Here is a 16,884-nt window from a genome sequence, read left to right as displayed (position 1 = left end):
CTAAATTAAATAAGCCCCCCCTCTCTTTTAAGCCCCCCCTCTCTATTAAGCCCCCCCTCAAAAGTGCTTGAAAAAAATAAGCCCCCTGGGGGGCTTAATAGAGGATTTACGGTAGTTAAAGAAATGAGGCAACACCAACTCGTAGTTATGAAAGACAGCTACAACAATGACGTCATATTAGGTCGGGGAAAGTTTGATGTTTTTAAGCGGATGTCTTTGTCACTAAGTGGGAAATCAGTTAATATCGCAGTTATTCTGAATTGACACTAAAACAGGGTTCTCCTTAAATTTTAGCTCAGCGGGTAAGGGACCATTCATGGCCGGTAAGGCAAAAAATGCTCCAAAGGCGCACTTTCCTAGGGAAAATTGGGGGGGGGGGGGGGGGTGGGATTGAAGTGAGGGACATGACCCAGGCCTCGCTGAGAAATTTAGGAGCTAAGGTCTCTGAAATGTCATTCCTTCATTTGAACGGCTTCTTTAACAACATGCAACTTTATCACAGTACAGAGTAACCGTTAAATGTTGATCGTTAACAAACATTGCGCAATTTTTACAAACTCTATTAAGCAGACACTTGGGAAGGTCCCGAAGGTGTCCGCTTACTAGAGGTTTCACTGTATTATTATTATTATTATTGCTACTGAGTCAGACTTGCATGTATTAAAAAACTTTCATCTGTAATGTTATTGACTACTGGGTAAATTCATAGCTTAAACTGCTTAAAGCTTACATGTACATTATTGCAACTTTATTTTAGGTGGCCATGTTACTTCCTGTGATTAGCAGAGTTATGTGAGATTTGCATTTCTAGTTCTTGATAGATGATAACCATTCATTGTATTACACTACTTAACCACAGCTATCAAGAACAGTATTTTTCCCTTTTTGTCAATGTAAATTATCATGTTTATCATTGCCACATGTAGTCTAATTTGGGAAACTGTATGTTAGTAAGTGTACAACTTGTTGATGTTGTTCTTTCTTGCTTTTTTGACAGAGAAATGCTTTCAGTTGATGCAGAAATAGCAACTTTCATATAACCGCAAACTGTTGCAATTGAAGAGGCCTTTGATTTCAACAAAGTGTACATTGTGTGTGACGGAATTATGTTATGCACCATTCTGCACCAGAGTATTGTAGAGAGTATAATGTCTTTGCTGTCATCATTTTATATAGTAAACTGTTAACATGGTAATGGTATATAAAGGTCATTCAGACCTTGTTGAGTGTCAACACACTCTTCAATGGCATTTTCAATTTGCAATAGTGAAATGTATAGAGAAAAGCTCTGCTAACTTAACAGAACAAATTTTTGCCTTCTTTTTCATACTTTTACGATTTGGGGGTTAAAACTTCTCAAGCAAAATGTCTTTAAAATGCTCAAAGGCTCCTAAGAAGTTATACTCACTTCTAGTGTAATCATTACAGCTGAATGTAGTGCTTAAAATTCAGCACCAACCCCTCTATTTTGAGCCTAATGAACTTCTTGGCAACCTTGAGAGTTTTAATTTAGCAGGGTTCTGCTGAGTCACTTTTCTGACATTATTTTTATGGAATTTGGTATTGGGGCTCCCAGCAGTATTTTGTAAAGTTATCTTAGAGATGTACATTCCAAATTTTGGTTAAGTTTGCTAAAAAATAATAATAATAATAAAATATTTTTACATTGCACTAAGCATGCCTCTTGTGTATTTTAAATGAGAGGGCAAGGTAATGAGATTAGATCTACCACAAAATAAGAACACTTTTAGGGTAAATAACTGTTAATTGTAGGCTCAACGAGCAGTTTTAAACTCACTTGCACCTGAAGGAGAACTAAAGTTTATTTTCCTTTGGGCTATAGTAAGGCCTTGATTTGGCACTTAAAACTGCACTGATTCTGATAACTACATGCAACGGGCTAAATCAGCCACCCATTGTGACCGTTGATGCCCCTTGTATTGATTCTAAATGGCCCAAAAATGGGGCCATTTTATAGAATACCAAGAACCATTATAATCCCTGTGGATGGGCTGTTATAAATAATTAAGGTCCAAAACGGCTCTGGTAAGGAATTCCATTTCAGACATGATGGTACCGATTTAGTCATAGAAAGTACATTTGTTTTAACTCCCCATTGGGCCAAATTGGCCACGAAATATGGGCCAATTTTCATCGTAACTGAAGGTGTGAAACGGCCCTGTAAGGGCTGAATTGACTCTTAAAATGAACCACTTCAACCCTATTAGAAACCAAAACTACTCCCTATTTTTCCAAAACAGCCCTTTTGCCTCTTCGTTGTGGCCACTTAACAGAGGGCTATTTCCACCCCGTTCATTGGGGCCAAAACGCCTCTATTCTAAATGGGCTACTTTAGCCCCAAAAATAGTACTGTATTTTACTCACCGAAACGGCCCCATTTTTGGGGCCAAAACAGATCTTTTGGATTTAGAGTGCATGAGCTATTCTCGGATATTTAAGAAGCACTGCATGAATAAAAACAATGCATATTACACCAATATTTTCTTTTTAAAGAAACTTTTACAAAATTTAACAGCGCTGAAATTTAACGCAGCATAGGATATTTTATTTAACTCGCGTCATGACCGTCACAGAGTGAATATCAGTTATGTCAAATGCGTTTGAGGCTATTCAAAAAGGGAGCAGTTTTCAAGTTTGACAAGTTTAATGTCAGAAACCGTATCCTCAACAATTTCAGCTCCTTCAAATGATTCACAATCTAACAGCCTCTGATCTATATGGGTGATCACGCCATTAAGTGGTGACGACGGGATGATTAATTTAGGAATGAACGAAACATGATATAAAAATGTCATTTTTTTACAACCATGTTGGTGGTGAAGCTTACAAGAATTACTCGCGTAATTATACATTCACAGTTGTTCTTGCATAAAGAAGGCTTGTACTTAATTAATTATGCTACACAATCTGAGCTTTCAATATTTTTCTACTTCAGGCAGGTCGAAAGTATTGGAGTGAAGCCCCTTCCGGGCAAAAGGACGGACTATTTTGCTGAGCTGGACTTGTGTTTTGTCGTCTTTTTTCTCCGCGTCAAGACAACACCTCTTTTAATTCTTAATCACTATTTTAGGCTGCTCAAATCATTGTAATCGAAAGTGTCGGAGTAAATGAACCTTCTCGACCAAATCCCAAATTATTTTTGCTGAATTGCATTTATGTTCTGTCGTCTTTTTCTCCGGAATTTGTTTAATACGTCTTTGAAAATTTGCATTCTGAAACTGTAGACCAGAGGATTCACCATAGAATTTGCCAGATACAAAGCTTCCGCGAGCCAAATAAGCACTGGCACAGAAAAGCATCCAGGACAGAATCCTATCGTTGAGTAGACAACAAAAGCAGGCATCCAAAACACAAGCGATGAAGCAATTGCAATATAAAGTGTTTTTGAAAGCCGTAAATTGTGCTCCCTTGATCGATACTTATGATTGTCTATCACGGCGGGTGAGGGTGCGCGCAATCGAGTGCGTATGCTAAGGTAACTTGAACAAATTATCAAGATGGAAATAAGAAGCGATGTCCTACCAGTGACAAAAACATATACCCCATTTACTTCTGGATAATACAGTGATAACATAATAAGACCAAAAAAGACAAGAGCGACGGCCCAAACGATAACGATGCTATAGATGTAAACTCGACGATTTGTGATGCGATGACGAATTGGCCGTAAGACGGCGAAAGCACGTTCCAAGGAGACAAGCGCTAGAAAGTAGACGGACGTACTCGAAAAGAAAAGTGTAAAAGCCGCTGAGAAGTTTGATCGGTTCAGCAGTAAAATGCCCTTGCCTAGATCATGAGATTTTACAGTTCCTATGACTATAAGTTCTGTAATCCCCACAAGTAAATCGGCGACTGCGAGATTAATCAAAAGAAAATAAGTTCGTTTTAGGCGGGATCTCTGAGTCAGGAATACAAAGATTGTGAACGTGTTTCCAGCGATGATAATGATTGCTTGCACTGAGTAGATGACCACGAGGCCGATGTATGTTGAAGTAGGCATGTCCTTTTGGCGCTAGCTCCTGTTATCCGGGCTACCGACGTCAACTAAAAACCCATCTCTTCAAGAACGCCTACCTTTAAAAGTTGTTTACCTTATTTCATCAATTTGTAATGTTAGAATTTTAATTAGCTAATGATGAATAATTCGTCATTTCTAGAGTATTTATTGTAAACAGATTTTGTTAATAGATTTTTGTAGCATGATTTGTAAATAGATTTAGTACAAAGTATTAACAGTTAGTGATAAATGAACTCATTATTATTATTATTATCCAAATTAAAAATGCGAAGCAGCTTCCACACGGTTGAAAGGTATGTTTAAGGTATCGAAAAAATGGTCTTGTTATTTTTTCTCTGTCGAAAATACCTTTTGATCTTACCAGCAGGTAAAATCACAAATATACAAGTCCCGTTGATCTCTAGCGAAGTTTGATATTAGATTCAATTAGTAATGTTGTATAGAGGACATTTGATTGTTCTGTGAGTTCTCAGCTCAATGAATTAACATTTATAATAATTCGTGGAGGATACGAAGTCCTTTCACATATGCCCTTCGGGTATCTGACGAAATTTTTCAACAGCAAGTGTAAGGAGACACGATTATTTGCGTCTTAGTCTTAATAACATACTAACAGCTCTTATTTATTATTTTGCACGTAGATTCACGGGTCGTTAATGAAGCACATATCCTGATAAACAAAATAGTCTTGAACTCTGTGTCTTTTAAGACAATTGGCATATTTTTTTCTCATTTTTAGATTTAATCATATTCTATTGATATCCTTTCAGTGTTAATTAAAATTAACACTGAATATTTTTAGCTAATGACAAATAAGATATTAAAACGGAATCCATTAGGTAATTGAATGAAATCTTACGCATGAAATTTTACTTGTGTTTGCACAATTCCTGTGAGTTCGACATCAATTTTCTCCCGTCTGGTGTTATTACAGATAATTAATTACACCTATAGCCCCCTCCCTTGCAAAATGTAAAAAAGAATTTGATATGGCTTAATTTATTCTGGTACAAGGTTTTTGTCCAATGAAAACTAAAATTACTCAATTCCCTGATGGAGTCCGTCTTAACATTTCTCGATCTGTGTATTAACATCGGCGGGGAGATCAGAAAAAGAAAGAAACTGTTCTCTTGTTGTCACATAAATTGCATTGGCAAATAAAAGCATACAACGTACGTACTAAAGAGGCCTATTCAGGTAAAGCATTTCTCTGAACATCTCACAGTTGAGAAATCTTAGGGAGTTTCTTTGTATATTTATCTCCATTTTCATTTCGCAGATGCAGGGTTTTATCTATAGGACGGTTTTGTTTTTTACTTTCAATAGCTTGAAGGTGAAAATCAGCAATAATTAACTATTGTTTGGAACACAACACCTGTGGGTGCTCGCTCTACAATCAGGACAATCTCGTCTGCGAAGAGATGGAGTGAATGAAAAGACAGTGTGAAAAGCTGGTCACATGATCTGGTAGATCTGTTCACCTGCTGTCCATCATATCTCTCCTCAATTCCAAGACAGCACACTTTTCTAAAACCTAAAGGACATATTTGACTGTTTCTGACAAAATCTTTACCGCTTGATTAAGTGGCAAGTTGGTCTGTTGTAGCTCCAGACAACTCCCAATCTTCCATGAACAATAGATGGTTGACGAGTTTCATGCCTTCGTTAGTTTATATCCTGCAGCTCTCATCTTTCGTAACCTATTGGGAGTAACAACATAACTATTAAAAACAGCAAGGATGATAAAGAGTCTCCTTGAGAGATTTTTCTTCCAGTATTTTTCCGCCAAAACTGTCTTTCTATTTCACCATGCTGTTGCTAATAAAGGGGTCATATTCTTGACCGCTTTGCATCCCAGCTATAAACATTGGCACCTTTAAGATTTTGCAATAGGAAGGAAGGTAGACCAAAATGACATCTTGAACTGACAAGAACCATGGGAGGCTCTGACTGTTCAACTCACCATGTTTTGTTAAGATCCACTGTTCCCTTCTCCATCAGGAAATAAACCACTCCATCTCTACGCAGACGAGATTGTCCTGATGTAAGATTGATGTAATGAAACTACGAGATAACACCAGCAGAAGTTGAAAAAGGAAATGGACGAGGCTTTGGCAGGATCTCAACACCTCTAGTCAGAGACTGACGAAAACTGGAATTCTTTAAGAGCAACTACATATGACACTGCCCTGAGTGTCTTAGGTAAACTCGGTCGGAAACACCAGGATTTGTTCGAAGACAGTAACAAGAAGGTGAAGGATCTGTTTGGATGACGGAAATAATGCAAGGGTGAAACAGCTTCAGCTGAACACTGGACCAAACAGGGCATAACTGACTGGTGTTCGACGGAATCTACAACAGTACACCAGGGAAATAAAGTCTCAGTGGTGGGAGGCTGAAGAATTCAGGCAGGCAGCAAATAAAAACGACATGAAAGCCTTTTAAAATGGCTTGAGAGAAGTATATGGGCCACAGAAGAGCTAGGGGTCAATAAAGCGAACTAGTTACTGTCCTTGATGAGGAGACAGAAATACAGGAGAAATCTTAGACTCTCGATAGATTTGCAAACCAATTTGACCAGCTACTTAACATGACAGGAGAGGTTGACGGCTCTGCCTTGGACATCATTGTACAGAGGACAAACATTACACTTGTTGATGAAAATCCTGAAAGGAGGGAACTGTTGGATGCCATCAATGCAACAAAAGAAGGTAAAGCCCTTGGAAGATGTGGTATACCTGCCGAAGTCTGGAAACATTGTGGCTGTCAAACTCGCCTCTAGCCTATACAAACTGAGTTTTGCACTGGTCTGGGAAAATGGCTGACGAAATACCAAAGGACTGGGAAGGTGCCATTATCGTGCCAGTCTTCAAGAAGGGAAGTAGAAAGGATTGTGGGAGCTATTGTCGAGGTATTTCTCGTCTCAGGCGCCAAAATGATCTTGGCCCGATCACATACTCCTCAAAAGATTGAACGAACACATAGTTCCCAATATCTTACCTGAGACTCGATGTGGTATTCGCAGTGGTAGAGGCACTGTGGATATAGCTGGATATTATCGATCCTCTGTTTGCGACAGTTAGAAGAGAAGTAGAAAGAGCATAATATGCCGCTGTATGCTGTTTTATCAATTTCACAAAGGCTTTTGATACAGTGCTCGGAAAGTATGGATGTACTGCTGTTAATTTATCAATCTTTTGAGAGCACTGCACAACGAAATGCAAGCACATGTGGGTCAAGGAAACTATATCTCCAAGAAATTTGCCTCACCAATGGTGAAAAGCAATGTTGCGTGCTTGCTCCGACACTATTCTCTCTCTACCTAACAGCAATGCCAGAAGTAGCCTTTAACGATTTTGGGGACGGTATCTTCATCCAGACTCGTATTGATGCTGACCTGTTTAACTGAGCCCTTTTCAGAGCAAAACCACGCACAACCAAGACCCTAGTGAGGGAAATGATGTTTGCTGTAGTCGCCCACAGTACTGGTGACATTAAGAGTCTGATGGACAGGTTCACCAGACCTGCCTCACAATTTTTCCTGCGATCAACATTAATAAAACTGAGTGCTTATACCAACCAATGCAAACCTAGATCCAGCTCCTGAGACAAAACCCTTAACTATCAATCAAGAGGCCCTGTCTCCAACAAAGATAGTTCAGATACGGGATGGGAAATGCAAGTGCTGCTTTTGGAAAACTACCGGACAGGCTATGGAAAGGCCGGAATGCAGGACTAATTTCAATGACTGATATTCTCATAGCCAAAAATCTCAGATGGCTGGGTCACGTGCATAGGATAGATATTAACAGACTTCCAAGGAAGCTGTTATAATTTCAACTCTGTTTGGGAATGCGTAATCAAGGGAGGCCTAGATTAAGATTCAATGATGTTGCAAAGAGAAACATGAAATGGAGAAACATCGATCTCGATCGCAGGAGAAGGCCAACGACAGACCTACCTGGAGGAGACTTATCAAACCATGCTGAACCCTAGAACGGTCTCAGTCGAACCAAGTGACTGCGATGACGATGATACTCTTGGCGTTCCAACCATCTCTAAGCATTTCAGGATCCACGAATGTCGCACCATATCACTAGAAGGATTACTAACGAGAGATCAGACACTCCTATACCCTCATCAAGGTGGTCTTTACCGCGCCAGAAACCAGCCTGGCGTCTCCTGGTAGAGTGGGACCTATGTCCCTTTACCATATCCTCCCGGTCCTATTTGAAGCCTGTATAGTAAGCTTTTTGGTATGCAGTACGAGTGACTTAGTTCTCTACTTCATACAGATGTATTTTGCAAATATATACAAGTGACATAAGTGGGTATTTCACCTGGGGCATCTGATATTGCCGTTTTTGAAGAACAGGATATTTACCATAAAATTATTCGCATTTTCAGTGATACACTATTTTTGCTACGCGCTTGGCTACCCTTATGCAGTTCTCGAATCTATACTCTTCTGTGTGACTAAAAAATCGCTCATATTGCTGTATGCGCTGGTTAAGAGAATAAATCGTCCTAATTTACGCTCTACTCCGCCTGAAGACACCACCCTGCTTTATTTTTTATCTTTTTAAATATCTTAATTCTTCTTGCCAGTAGGGATTTTTAAATCAGATTGTCCCGGACACAGCTATAGTAGCCCTAAAAATATCACACCATGATATCTAGAGGCCGCTTTCTGTTTTCTTTAATTTATTTTGGAGAAATGGCTTACAAGATAGCATTACTGCCCTATTATATGTGCACTTTCTCTGAATGGACGAATTATTGCTTGGATGGGCAACTGCTGCAAAAAAAAATGGGTGTTTCATCACACAGAACATTTTTTACGTTGTATGAATAAAAAGTAAAATTGATTTACAAATTACTGAATCATCTCGTACAAGTTACTTCTAATGGGCAACAGGGGTTTAAGGTATAATCGTCATTGCGAATAATTGTCGTGTTTATTTATCCACCACCGCCTTGCAAAGACTTGATAGAGAGATTAAAAAGAGCTTAATTATAAGATGATTCAACCTTGAGAAAGTTTTTCACACAGTTTTTGTAGTGGTCGTACTCGCTGGCTGTCCCGGTAGTTTTCAATTTTTACTGTTCAAACTGTGTTTGAATTAATAATTTCATGCCTCACTACGAAAAATCTTATGGAAAAACGTTGAGCAATTAAAACTACCTCCTAACATTCAAAGTTACAATTCCTTTTAACTAGGGTATTTTACAGTACTTCTCTGTGTGTTCACAGTCCCCTATTTTTCTGTAAGATCGTCGACATCGAGGCAGCCATTTTGGATCACCGAAAATGATGGCCCCCATTCCGGCGGTAAGTGCTCGATCCTGACGATCTTACGAAAAAATAGGGAACTGTGAACAGTCTATGTGTTCATCAGTGCAAATGGCCTTTCCACAAGTGCATACCTTGCGTTATTTCAACTGCAAACACAATGTGACCACAGCCTATTTCAGTGATCATTTTTCACAATCAGCGTCATTATATTGCTATCTCTACTAGTTTGACATATCAACTCATAACCGTAGATGTTGGTATACCTTGATGTTGAATAAGCGACAGGCTTTTGATAGTCAAAATACAAGGCTGTGTACATGCCGAGTTGCTAACCCTGGTGCTATGTTCTGTTGTCTTTTCCTGCAGAGTTTCTTTAAAGCGTCTTTAAATATTGGCATCCTGAAACTGTAGACGAAGGGATTCACCATGGAATTTGCCAGATACATAGCGTTCGCGAACCTAAGTACTGGTACAGGAAAGCATTGAGGACAAAATTCTCTGGTTGAGTAAACTACAAAACCAGGTATCCAAAACACAAGCGACGAAGCGATTGTGATGAAAAGCGTTTTGGAAAGCCGGAGATTGTGTGCCCGTAATTGATGGCCATGAATATCAAGCCCTGGTGGTGATGTACGCAACCGATTGCGTATTTTAAGGTAACTTATACAGATTATCAGTTGGGAAATAAAAAGCCCTGTGTTACTTGTTATAAAAACATATTCCTCTTTCACCTTTGGGTAATGAATGGCGATGACGGTTAAAGCAAAGAAACAAAGGCCAACTACCCACACAAAAACGATGCTCTTGATGTAAACTCGACTGTTTATGGAGCGATGACGGATTGGCGATAACACGGAGAAAGCACGTTCCAAGGAGACAAGAGCGAGAAAATACACTGACGTACCCGCAAAAAAAAGTTGAAAAGCAACCGAAGGATTTGATTGTCTTTGCATCAATAGTCCGTCACTTTCTAGCGTGACCTCAAATTTGAAAGCTGCCAAGACTGTTAGTTCTGTAATTCCTACAAGTAAATCTGCAATTGCGAGGTTAATCAGAAGAAAATAAGTCCGATTTATGCGGGATCTTTGATTCCAGAATACGAAAATAGTAAACGTGTTACCAATAACGATCATGATTGCCTCCAGTGCGAAGATGACCACGAAGAAAATGGACGTCGATGAAGGCATGTCTTTCTTCGTTTTGTTATCTAGTTCTCTTAATTCGGAACAACTCGCGCACAGTTGAAAACCGGGTCGATCTCAAGAAAATATCGTTCTTATTAATATTATTTCTCAGTATTAATACTGTATAAGTAGACCAAATATAGATACTGTATTTCTACATGAAGACAGTTAGGACAGGTGATCTTTGTAAAGCTCAACGAGTCCAAGGTACATGATGCTTGAAGCTGACTGAGTTGTTAACGAAATGACTATATATCAAAAAAACATATGTCTTGATAATATTGAAGATAAACTGGCGTCCGTCCGCCCATTTATGTCCTAAGCGCTTTTTACGACATTTTATTAGCAGCAGTGTAAATAGACGCGCTTTGCATCTAGTATGATAAAAGATTTCTTCGGGCTGTCATTTTTAATTAACGAAAATGAAAACAGTTCAGTAATTAGAAAGCAACAGATAAGAAAATCCACAAATGAAGTTGGGATCTCATAAAAAAAACGTGTCTTACTCAACACTCCTTTTGTGTATACTAGTGCGTAGATTTAATCGACATGCATATTCTGCTCATGTTCTTTCAGCGTTAATTTTATATACATTTCGTTGTTTGTAAAATTGACAATTTCAATGTTCATATTTAACTAAAATTTAAGGGAGAAGAGCGAGAAAATTAGAACATGATCTAACATTAAGTGTTATTTGAAAAGTGTGATTGTCAGGAAGGCAACTGAATCAGGACTCATCTCATCTAAGTTATTTCAGGGAATCCAAATTGTGGTTGTCACTGCAACACTTATATTTCGTTTTTATTAATTATCAGCCTTAAAAAATTACTTATTTGCAAAGCCCATGCCAAATGCTCTGAATAACAAGTCTTTAATAACAAGGTATGTCACACATGGTATGTTTTGCTAACGCGGTTGATAAAATAATTAGTCAAAAAAATCAATATTCATTTCTTAAGCTTACAAAAATTGATTTTTAAGTAAAACATGTTGACCATTTGATTTGCTTGCAGTATATGTGTGTGTTTTTTATTATTATAATTATTTTTATTATTATTATTTTTTACTTAAACTGACTTACTGCATGGACAGCTTCCACGCTGTCAAATAATATTTATGCGCTCTGGAAAAAAAAAATCTCTCCATGCAAATAATTTCTTTGTAGAAATGATTAAAATAAATAAAGTTTCGTTCATACACCGAGTAAGTACAGCTCAGTAAGCTTAAATGAGTATTATTATTCATTCCATGCTAGAATGAATATTCTCCCTTCATAACCTTAGAGTGCAGAGGAGTGAGGCATTGAAGATGGGATCTGTACAAAAATGAAGGTAACTGGCATGTTTAGTTGATGTTGGATTAGAAGATCACGGCCGATAACCCCCTCCTCAATCGTCTTAATTCTTCATAGCACTAAATGAAAGCCGAATCCAATAATTGCTATTTGAGAAGTCGAGGAGACTTGATGTTAATCTCGGTTGGCCACAAAGAAACAGAGAGGATACAAAGTCGGTTTCACAACATCCACATCTCATGTCAATAAACACGACTATATATTCGCATCTACAATGAAAAGATTTTATACTTCGACTATCAGTTTTATGGACATCGGGGTTATCTAGTATTGGTAATATAAAAAACACGAGTGATTCAAGAACGCATATTAGATATGTAATTAAAGTACGAAGAACTTAAAAACAAAATCTAAACCCGATTTCTGTGCCGTAAGATTATTTTTTGGCTCATTAAACATCTACCCATGGAAAGATTTATATTTTATCCCCTATCAATGGTAAATAATTACAATTTTTCGGTGTTGATGAAAAAAAAAATTCAATTTTCCATGTTTTTAATCTTTGAGAGGTTGTCGAATAAGGGAAAAATCATGCAGGAGTAGCTTTTCCCGTTCATATTTTACTTTCGTTTTGACAAGAGGTATATTTTAAAATGATAAATGGTGAAATATTCGTTAAGGTTTATGGGAATCTCTGTGTTTCTATAAACGCACTTAGCGTTTTTACATCCGTTCTCTAACTGTTTGAAAACCGTATATCATGTCATTAGTGCTTGGCTAATGAGTATCATTAGCCTGGAGCTTATTGCAAATGAAAATTTAACGCATATCCTCTTCTGAGAAAAGAGCTGCATAAATATATTATCTGAAATATTACAAGTAATTAGTGATTTGTAAGAGTTAAAATTTATTCAAATGCGACAAATATCACAAAGATCTTTTTCAAGTAATTTGATTACTGCTTATAAGACTTGGAAAAAATGTAATACTGAACTTTTCGGGCATTCAAACTCATGACATAACCATAAGCTATTCTTAGATATTTAAGACGAACTGCATGAGTAAAAAGCATTGTATATTATACCAATATTTTCTTTTAAAAGAAACTTTTAGAAAAGTTAACAGCGCTGAAATTTAACACAGCATAGGATATTTTATTTAACTCGCGTCATGACCGTCACAGAGATCAGATATGTCAAATGAGTTTGAGGCTATTCAAAAAAGGAGCATTTTTCAAGTTTGACAAGTTTAATGTCAGAACCGTATCCTCAACAATTTCAGCTCCTTCAAATGGTTCACAATCTAACATCCTCTGATCTATATGGGTTAATCAAGCCATTAAGTGGTGACGACGGGATGATTAATTTAGGAATGAACGAAACATAATATAAAAATGTCATTTTTTTACAACCATGTTGGTGATGAAGCTTACAAAAATCACTCGCGTAATTGTACATTCACAGTTGTTGTTGCATAAAGAAGGCTTTTACTTAATTAATTATGCTATATAATCTGAGCTTTCAATATTTTTCTACTTCAGGCAGGTCGAAAGTGTTGGAGTGAAGCCTTTTCTAGGCAAAAGGGCAGACTATTTTGCTGAGCTGGTCCTGTTTTCTGTCGTCTTTTTCTCCGCGTCAACTAAGTCAACACCTCTTTTAATACTTGATCAATTTTAATATACAGTCAGCGTTATTACTCTACTTTAGGCTGCTCAAATCATTGTAATCGAAAGTGTTGGAGTAAATGAACCTTCTAGACCAAAGCCCAAATTATTTTTGCTGAATTGCTTTTATGTTCTGTCGTCTTTTTCTCCGGAATTTGTGTAAAGCGTCTTTGGAAATTTGCATTCTGAAACTGTAGACAAGAGGATTCACCATAGAATTTGCCAGGTATAAAGCTTCCACGAGCCAAATAACCACTGGGGCAGAAAAGCATCCAGGACAGAATCCTTTCGTTGAGAAGACGAGATAAGCAGGCATCCAAAACACAAGCGATGAAGCAATCGCAATATAAAGTGTTTTTCAAAGCCGTAAATTGTGCTCCCTTGATCGATGCTTATGATTGTCTATCTCGGCGGGTGAGGCTGCGCGCAATCGAGCTCGTATTCTAAGGTAACTTGTACAAATTATCAAGATGGAAATAAGAAGCGATGTCCTACCAGTGACAAAAACATATACCCCATTTATTTCTGGATAATAAAGGGATAACATAAAAAGAACAAAAAAGACAAGAGCGATGGCCCAAACGATAACGATGCTATAGATGTAGACTCGACGATTTGTGATGCGATGACGGATTGGCTGTAAGACGGCGAAAGCACGTTCCAAGGAGACAAGCCCTAGAAAGTAGACGGACGTACTCGAAAAGAAAAGTGTAAAAGCCGCTGAGAAGTTTGATCGGTTCAGCAGTAAAATGCCCTTTCCTAGATCATGAGATTTTACAGTTCCTATGACTATAAGTTCTGTAATCCCCACAAGTAAATCGGCGACTGCGAGGTTAATCAAAAGAAGATAAGTTCGTTTTAGGCGGGATCTCTGAGTCCAGAATACAAAGATTGTGAACGTGTTTCCAGCAATGATAATGATTGCTTCCACTGAGTAGATGACCACGAGGGTGATGTATGTTGAAGTAGGCATGTCCTTTTGGCGCTAGCTCCTTCTGTTATCTGGCCGGGGCTGCCGATGTCAATGCCTTTAAACGTCAACTAAAAATCCATCTCTTCAAGAAAGCCTACCTTTCAAAGTTGTTTACCTTATTTCATTAATTTGTAATGTTGTTTACCTTATTTCATTAATTTTCAATGTTAGAATTTTAGTTACCTAATGGTGTGGCGTCGTCAATTACTAGAGTATTTATTGTAAACAGTTTTTGTTAACAGATTTTTGTAGCATGATTTGTAAATAGATTTCGTATGAAGCGTTATGAGCAGTTGGTGATAAATGAACTCATTATTATTATTATCCAAATTAAAAATGCGAAACAGCTCCCACACAGTTGAAAGGTATGTTGAAGGTATCGAAAAAATAGTCTTGGTGTAATTATTTCTCTGTCGAAAATACCTTTCAGTGTTAAGACCAGCAGGGAAATATGACAAAAATACAAGTCTCGTTGGTCTCTAGCGAAGTTTGATGTCAGCTTCAATTAATAATGTTGTATAGAGAACATTTGATTGTTCTGAGTTCTCAACTCAATGAATTAACAGTATAGTAATTTATGGAGGATATGAAGTCCTTTCACATGTGCCCTTCGGGTATTTTGAATAAATTTTTCAATAGCAGGTGTAAGCAAATACGATTATTTGCGTCTTAGTCTTAATAACATACTACAGCTCTTATTTATTATTTTGGACGTAGATTCAAGGGTTTTTTATTTGTCGTTAATGAAGCCCATATCCCGATAAACAAAATAGCCTCGAACTCTAGTAGATTCATCATATTCTGTTGATATCCTTTCAGTGTTAATTTTAATTAACACTGAATATTTTTAGCTATTGATAATCAAAAGGGAATCCATTAGGTAATTGAACGAAATCTTACTCATGAAAACGGAAGTAAGTCTCAATGGTTGGAGGCTGAAGAATTCAGGCAGGCAGCAAATAAAAACGATATGAAAGCGTTTTAAAATGACTTGAGAGAAGTATATCGGCCACAGAAGAGGGGTACAACACAGCTTACTGTCCTTGATGGTGGGACAAATATACAGGAGAAAGCTGAGACTCTCGATAGATTTGCAAACCAATTTGACCAGCTACTTAATGACAGGAGAAGTTGACAACTCTACCTTGGACACCATTGCACAGAGGCCAAACATTACACTTGCTGATGAAAATCCTGAATTGAAGTAGCTGTTGGATGGCATCAATGCAAGAACGGAAGGTAAAGCCCTTGGAAGCTGTGGTATACCTGCCGAAATCTGGAAACATTGTGGCTGTGAAAATCGCCTCTAGCCTGTACAAACTGAGTTTGCAGATCTGGGAAACTGAAGAAATACCAAAAAACTGGAAAGATGCCATTATCGTGCCAGTCTTCAACAAGGGAAGAAGAAAGGACTGTGGGAACTATCGAGGTATTTCTCTTCTCTCAATAGCCGAAAAGATCTTGGCTCGCATACTCCTCAACAGATTGAAAGAACACATTATTCCCCATATCGTGCCTGAGACTCGATGTGGTATTCGTAGTTCATGGTAGAGGCACTGTGGATATGATCGATCCTCTGTTCGCGACAGTTATAAGAGAAGTGTGAAGAGCATAATATGCCGCTGTATGCCGTTTTTATTGACTTCTCTAAGGCTTTTGATACAGTGTTCGGAAAGTATTGATGCACTGCTGAATTTATCAATCTGGCGAGGGCACTGCACAACGTAATGTTAACATGTTAACATGTGGATCAATGAAGCTACATCTCCAAGGTATTTGCTGTCACTGATTTTGTCAAGCAAGGTTGCGTGCTTGCTCCGACACTGTTCTCTCTCTACCTAACAGCAATGCTAAAGGCGGCCTTTGACGGTGTTGGGGATGGTATCTTCATCCAAACTCGTACTAATGCTGACCTGTTTAACGTACCCCTTTTCAAAGCAAAAACACGCACAACCTAGATCCTAGGGAGGGAAATGATGTTTACAGATGCTAGTGTTGTAGTTGCCCACAGTGCTGGTGACATTCAAAGTCTGGTGGACAGCTTCACCAGAGCTGCCTCCCAATTTGGCCTAAGTTCAACTTCAAGAAAACTGAGTGCTTATACCAACCGCTGCAAAATTCTAGATCCAGTTCCTGAGCCAACAACTATAACTATCAATCAAGAGTCCCTGATGCAGTGATACCACTGTGATAGGAAGCACTATTTCCAACAATGCTAGCCAAGACAGTGAACTAAGATACAGGATGGAAATTGCAAGTGCTGCTTTTGGAAAACCACAGGACAGGTTTTGGAAAAACCGTCATGTGTCTATTGAAGTCAAGTACAATGTCTCTCAAGGTGTTGTCCTTTCTTTCCTCCTCTGTGATGCTGAAACATGCATGAACTATACAGCGTAAGTGAAGAAGCTCTTGCCTAGTCCCTACGCCTCATTATT

General features: G+C 38.1%; 2 protein-coding genes across 2 annotated transcripts; both read right to left on the bottom strand.

Moving 5' to 3' along the window:
- Positions 1-3,154: 3,154 nt before the first annotated feature.
- LOC140932171 (adenosine receptor A1-like) lies at positions 3,155-4,021 on the bottom strand. The gene has a single exon (XM_073381814.1). It carries the CDS (start codon positions 4,019-4,021, stop codon positions 3,155-3,157), a length of 867 nt encoding a protein of 288 aa, XP_073237915.1.
- A 5,474-nt stretch (positions 4,022-9,495) lies between these two features.
- On the bottom strand, positions 9,496-10,618 carry LOC140929635 (adenosine receptor A2a-like). The gene has a single exon (XM_073379378.1). The coding sequence runs from the start codon at positions 10,520-10,522 to the stop codon at positions 9,632-9,634; it is 891 nt and encodes a 296-aa protein (XP_073235479.1). The 5' UTR covers positions 10,523-10,618; the 3' UTR covers positions 9,496-9,631.
- Between the last annotated feature and the right edge of the window lie 6,266 nt (positions 10,619-16,884).

This window comes from Porites lutea, chromosome 3 (genome assembly GCF_958299795.1).
Source record: "Porites lutea chromosome 3, jaPorLute2.1, whole genome shotgun sequence".
NCBI classification, from domain to species: domain Eukaryota; kingdom Metazoa; phylum Cnidaria; class Anthozoa; order Scleractinia; family Poritidae; genus Porites; species Porites lutea.
This window is presented reverse-complemented; position numbering and strand designations above follow the sequence as displayed.

Excerpts from the sequence above, each read along its gene's own strand:
- LOC140932171 (XM_073381814.1), bottom strand. The coding sequence starts at position 4,021 with ATGCCTACTTCAACATACATCGGCCTCGTGGTCATCTACTCAGTGCAA.
- LOC140929635 (XM_073379378.1), bottom strand. The coding sequence starts at position 10,522 with ATGCCTTCATCGACGTCCATTTTCTTCGTGGTCATCTTCGCACTGGAG.